The sequence below is a fragment of the Cebus imitator genome, unplaced genomic scaffold, assembly GCF_001604975.1.
Source record: "Cebus imitator isolate Cc_AM_T3 unplaced genomic scaffold, Cebus_imitator-1.0 Scaffold427, whole genome shotgun sequence".
Taxonomy (NCBI): domain Eukaryota; kingdom Metazoa; phylum Chordata; class Mammalia; order Primates; family Cebidae; genus Cebus; species Cebus imitator.
Genome location: NW_016107742.1, coordinates 292,962 through 299,329, shown reverse-complemented (window position 1 = coordinate 299,329; position 6,368 = coordinate 292,962). Strand labels below are relative to the sequence as shown.

At 42.6% G+C, this 6,368-nt stretch overlaps 1 protein-coding gene and 1 non-coding gene across 3 annotated transcripts in view; both read left to right on the top strand.

The window, feature by feature from the left end:
* The window catches only part of KHDC4 (KH domain containing 4, pre-mRNA splicing factor), a 21,254-nt gene that overhangs the window by 3,163 nt on the left and 11,723 nt on the right, over window positions 1-6,368 (top strand). For both annotated transcript variants that reach the window (XR_001819482.2, XM_017509957.2), the window contains exons 3-7: window positions 2,581-2,709; window positions 3,039-3,118; window positions 4,155-4,207; window positions 4,475-4,638; window positions 5,386-5,597. Coding sequence is in view for 1 of the 2 variants with exons in the window: in XM_017509957.2 (XP_017365446.1) it covers window positions 2,581-2,709; window positions 3,039-3,118; window positions 4,155-4,207; window positions 4,475-4,638; window positions 5,386-5,597 (638 nt within the window). In the remaining variant the exon portion in view is untranslated. The remainder of the gene's footprint in view (window positions 1-2,580; window positions 2,710-3,038; window positions 3,119-4,154; window positions 4,208-4,474; window positions 4,639-5,385; window positions 5,598-6,368) is intronic.
* On the top strand, window positions 5,142-5,270 carry LOC119468422. The gene has a single exon (XR_005197102.1).

The following is a 6,368-nucleotide window of genomic DNA, read 5'->3' as shown; positions in this document are numbered from 1 at the left end:
ACCTAGAGACACCTGTGGCTAATGGCTACCACATTGGACTGATAGACTAGAACACATGTCACCAAAAGTTCTCTTGAACAATATTGATGTGTACTGTTAAAGGTGGCCATAAGGATTCACTGAGATGATAATGTAAATTAATATATAAGGGGTTAAACAAAGATAAGGTGATATTGTTGAGTTTGTATTTAATTTTGCCTCCACATTTTAAAAATGTATCTAATGCACAAAGTGAACATTTTGTATTTTTAGTAGAGATGGGGTTTCTTAACTTCTTGAGCAGATTTTTTTTTTTTTTTTTTATTTTTTTTTTTTTTAATTTTTAAAGACAGGGTTTCACCATGTTGGTCAGGCTGGTCTTGAACTCCTGACCTCAGGTGATCCGCCTGCCTCAGCCTCCCAGAGTGCTGGGATTACAGGTGTGAGCCACCGCGACCAGCCTTTTTTTTTTTTTGAGACAAAGTCATGCTCTGTCGCCCAGGCTGGAGTGAGTGCAGTGGCATGATCTTGGCTCACTGCAACCTCCACCTCCCAGGTTCAAGCAGTTCTGCCTCAGCCTCGAGTAGCTGGGATTACAGGCATGAGCCACCACATTCAGCTAATTTTTTTGTATTTTCAGTAGAGACAGGGTTTCACCATGTTGGTCAGGCTGGTCTGAACTCCTGACTTCATGATCTGCCCACCTCACCCTCCCAAAGTGATGGGATTATAGACGTGCGCCGTGGCGCTTGCCTTCTTGAGCAGATTTTCTAGACATAGTTGAGGAGATAGGCACCCGTAGTCCCAGCTACGCAGAAGGTTAATGCTGGTAGATCACTTGAGGCCGGGAGTTCAAGACAAGCCTGGGCTACATGGTGAAAACCCGTCTTTACAGAAAGTACAAAAACAATTAGCTGGATGTGGTGCATGTCTGTGCTCCCAGAGTCTGGCTTGATTGCCGAGGCATTGACTGTGCAGTGGTGCAGTCTCTGCTGGGCTGAGCCTCCGGAGTAGCTGAGACTACAGGTGCATGCTACCATGCCCAGCTAATTTTTTTAGTTTTTGAAGAGATAGGTTTTGCACTGTCGCCCAACCTGCTTTAGCCTCCCAAAGTGCTGGGATTACAGGTGTGAGCCATAGTGCCTGGGCTGTTTTTTTGGTTTTTGTTTTTTGTGGTTTTTTTTTTTTTTTTTTTTTTTTTTGGAGATAGAGTCTTGCTCCGTTGCTCAGGCTGGAGCTCAGTGGCGCCGTCACTGCTTACTGCTGCCTCAGCCTCCTGAGTAGCTGGGAATACAGGCTCATGCCACCACGCCCAGCTAATTTTTTGTTTTTGTAGAGATGTGGTTTCACCATGTTGTCCAAGCTGGTCTCAAACTCGGGGGCTCAAAAGATCTGCTCACCTCAGCCTCCCAAAGTGCTAGGATTACAGGTGTAAGCCACCCGGCCCAGCCTTTTTTTGTAGTTTATTTATTTTATTTATTTATTTTTGAGTCAGAGTTTCATTTTTCATGTCCAGGCTGGAATGTAATGGCATGATCTCTGCTCATTGCACCCTCCGCTTCTTGGGTTCAAGTGATTCTCCTGCTTCAGCCTCCTGAGTAGCTGGGATTACAGGCACAAACCACCATGCCTCGCTAATTTTGTATTTTTAGTAGAGATGGGGTTTCACCATGTTGGCCAGGCTGGTCACAAACTCCTTGTAGTTTAAATGGAAAGAAACTGGATCAGGTTTTACGTCTTACTGGCTTTTCATTCTGCCTTTCTGTTCTTCTGTAATAGAGTGAGGAATGACTAGTTAGATACAATTTAAGGATTTTTGAGAGCTTTACAAGGATGGAATTAGTTGAATTTTATGTTACGGTTGTAGAAGTGGCACAAAGGCAACTTCCTATTGTGTGCATGAGGTATATGGGTTGTATGTATTGCTCCTCTACCCACTATTATGTTTTGCTCCATGTGCAGCTAACTAACTGAGCTATAGAACATCATAACTTGGCCTTTAATTTTCTTTTTGGAGGTTGCAGCTTCTAGTCCCTAGAGCTTCTATAATTAGGTGGTCATAAAAATGCACACAAGGCCAAGATCACAGAGAAATCTTGATTGTGGCCTTCAAGCTGATTGACTATTTAGTGTCATTTTAGTGAGGTTTTTGTTTGCCTGTTATTTCTGTGTTTACAGGCAGATAAAGGGAAGGTTAGGGAGGTGTGGGACTTGGGAAAGGATAGTTGTAAATTGGACAACTAAAAGACTTTATCTCCTCGAGGCCCGGTGGCTCACTCTTGTAACCCCATTACTTTGGGAGGTGGGTGGATCACCTGAGGTCAGGAGTTCGAGACGACCCTGGCCAACATGGTAAAACCCCATCTCTACTAAAGATACAGAAATTAGCTAGGTGTGGTGGTGTGTAGCTGTAATCCCAGCTACTCAGGAGGCTGAGACAGGAGAATCACTTGAACTTGGGAGGCAGAGGTTTCAGTGAGCCGGGATCATGCCACTGCACTCCAGCCTGGGCAAGAGAGTGAGACTCTGTCTCAAAAAAAAAAAAAAGATGTTACCTCATCATAAAAACTTTTAAATCTAATTTCTTTCTCCTCTTTGTAGCTTCAGGCCCCTGGCAAAGGCCTAACTAGCAATAAAAGCAAGGATGACCTGGTGGTAGCTGAAGTAGAAATTAATGACGTGCCTCTCACATGTAGGAACTTGCTGACTCGAGGACAGACTCAAGATGAGGTGAGGAGGCGTTGGGACTCTTTGGGGAAGGTGGTGGGTGGACTCAGAAAAAATAAGACCTCTAAACAGGCATCAGATATTTACTAGTGGGTTTGTGTCATAGTCTCTAAAGTCAAGACTCGGTTTAATTTAACTTCAGAAGAAGATAATGAAATGGATATGAATGAATTCTCTGGGTTGGTTTGAGTAAGAAACCATGAAATCAAAATTCAGATATAGTAGAGAATTCATTCCTGCTTTACTTGGTTGGATGAATGGGAAGAAAATCTGTCTGCCATTGAAATCAACCAACCGCCATGTCTTTTTAATTGAACATTTCCTTTTTTTAGATCAGCCGACTTAGTGGCGCTGCAGTGTCAACTCGAGGGAGGTTCATGACAACTGAGGAAAAAGCCAAAGTGGGACCAGGGTGTGTCTGCTTATTCTCTTACCTTGTTTATGGAAGGGTTGGGTTAGCTTTATGTTTTTCATCCTTAGGTAATATGTGTACACAATATTTGATTTGTGGTTTGAGGGGTATGTGTATGCACACTCTGTAGCAGAATTCTGGATATCAAATAGGTAGAAGATGTTGGGAGCTATTTTTGGACTTTTATTTCACATTTGATGTTTTTATTGGAGGAAGCAAATTATAAGGAAGTGTAAAAGAAGATACTACTTCCATTTTTTTTCCTTTCTGTCCCATATGATTTGCAGAAATAATGTATATACTTCTAAACTTTTTTCTATGGAAATAGTTTCCCTCACAAATGGGCTCATATTTTGTTGTGCACTCCCCTTTTATTTATTTATTTATTTTTGTTGAGATGGAATTTTGCTCTCGTTGTCCAGGCTGAAGTGTGATGGCTCGATCTTTGCTCACCGCAACCTCCGCCTCCCAGTTTCAAGTGATTCTTCTGCGTCAGCCTCCTGAGTAGCTGGGACTACAGGCATACTACTCTGCCTGGCTAATTTTTGTATTTGTAGTAGGAATGGGGTTTTGCAGTGTTGGCCAGGCTGGTCTCAAACTCATGGCCTCATGCGATCCGCCCGTCTCAGCCTCCCAAAGTGCTGGGATTACAGGTGTGAGCCACAGCAGCCAGCTTGCCTCATTGATTTGGATAGACAAGACCACGTTTGTTTATGACCTGTTAGACAACCAGCAAAAAGGAATTATGTTCTTAAATATTGAGTTATTTCAGTAGACAGGAAAATAATGCTAGTGAATCCATAAGAACAGATTTAATCTCAAATCTGTGGGCCAGCTGACTTTTAAAAGTCAAGTTTATTTATTCCCCAGCTGTTAAAGCATGTTCGTAGACATTAGCTAGCAACAGCCCTTCTAATGTATAGTCTCTTTTTGTTATTTGGAAACTTGAAACATTACAGATTAGATGTGGTGACCCATTTGTCTCCTTTTTTGGTTTTGACCAGGTTAAAATCATCTTTTTTGTTTCTCTTTATAGGGATCGTCCATTATATCTTCATGTTCAGGGCCAGACACGGGAATTAGTGGACAGTAAGTAATGTTTTTGGCTCACATAGCACTTTTTGTGAAGAGCAAAGTACAGGGCTCTGAATATGTAGCAAGTTGGCAAACTCCCTGATGGCTGTTCTAACTCTTGTTAGTAAACTGTATACAAATGTGTATGGGAATTTAGAGGGGTTGAGAGCCACATGTTTAGGTAACCTAAAAGCGGATTTACATGTGAATAATTGAACACTGGCCTGTCTGGGCACTAGTCAGTTCGTTCCATTCAGTTTTACTGTCTGTGTTTTTCCCAAGGAGCTGTAAACCGGATCAAAGAAATTATCACCAATGGAGTGGTAAAAGCTGCCACAGGAACAAGTCCAACTTTCAATGGTGCAACAGTAACTGTGTATCACCAGCCAGCACCCATTGCTCAGTTGTCTCCAGCTGTTAGTCAGAAGCCTCCCTTCCAGTCAGGGGTATGTTTTGGGGAAGGATCATTAATAGCTTTATCATTTCTATAAAAATGATATGTGCTAGCTGGGAGTAGTGGCTCACGCCTGTAATCCTTGCTCTTTGGGAGGCTGAGGCGGGCAGATGACCTGAGGTCAGAAGTATGAGATCAGCTTGACCAACATGGTAAAACCCCGTCTCTACTAAAAATATGAAAATTAGCCAGGCATGGTGGTGCCTGCCTGTAATTCCAGCTACTTAGGACGCTGAGCCAGGAGAATTGCTTTGGGACCCGGGAGGTGGAGGTTGCAGTGAGCCGAGACCATGCCTCTGCACTCCAGCCTGGATGACAAAGTGAGACTCCATTTCAAAAAAAAAAAAAAAGATACATACCAAATAATGCATATAAAGAAAAAAATAAAATCTTTATACTGATATATTCTAGAAAGGATAGTGATAGAGTAGAGGGCATATACGTTGTACTTTTTTAATCTTGCGGATTTACTTTGTGTTTGTAAACTTGATAATAACTGGAGGACTAAGAAGGCTGAGTCTGATGAAGCAAGACTTTGCTGATACATTCCTCCTAGAAAAAAGGGTTGGAGAGAGCAGCCCTCACTAGAGAGTATCACAGGGCTGACTGTACTACCCAACACTGTACTCCAGTTTTACAGGAGACTGTCTTTGCTAAATTTCTTAATGACGTATTTCAAAGATTGAGGATTTAATTATATATTCTCTGTTTAATCTGAGGTATTCTGTTCTTCCTGCAGATGCATTATGTTCAAGATAAATTGTTTGTGGGTCTAGAACATGCTGTGCCCACTTTTAATGTCAAGGAGAAGGTAGAAGGTCCAGGCTGCTCCTATTTGCAGCACATTCAGATCGAAACAGGTGCCAAAGTCTTCCTACGGGGCAAAGGATCCGGTTGCATTGAGCCAGCATCTGGCCGAGAAGCTTTTGAACCTATGTATATTTATATCAGGTAAGAATATAGGGCAGGGGACATGTGAATTCTTGTCAGCTTGCTGGTACAGACAGGAGTGATTCAGAAGGAGCAATAGAAAAATGAATGTAATTATAACAAGGGATTTAGGTAAATGCTAGGAGTAACTACTTTATAATTAGTTAATAGAAATTGTTGAATTCGGGCATGGTGGTTCATTCCAGTAATCCGAACACTTCTGGAGGCCAAGGCAGAGGTCCACTTGAGCCCAGGAGTTTCAGGCCAGCCTGGGCAACATGGCGAAACCCCATCTCTACAAAATTTAAAAAAGTAGCCAGGTGTGGTGGTGCACACCTGTAATACCTGCTGCTCAGGAGGCTGAGGCAGGAGGATGGCTTGAGCCCAGGAGGTCAAGGCACTGCACTCCTGACTGGAGGCGGGGGGGAAGGGGATGGGGGTAGGGGGAAGGAAGGAAGGAAATTATTGAATTAGGAAGATGGAATTCTTTCTGGAAGGGAGGGAGAGAGGGAGGGAGGAAGTTGTTAAATTAAGAGATGGAATCGTTTCTTTAGTACTCAAGTCCTTTGTTTTGTACAAGTCTGTACGAAAGTGAATCTTAAAGTGAGCTGTGATAAGCCTGAAATAATTTTCATTTAAACCTACGTCAACATTAATAGATGTTTTATAGTAATTTTATGAACTTTAAATATTTTTATGTTGGCCGGGCGTGGTGGCTCACGCCTATAATCCCAGCACTTTGGGAGGCTAAGGTGGGTGGATCACGAGGTCAAGAGATCAAGACCATCCTGG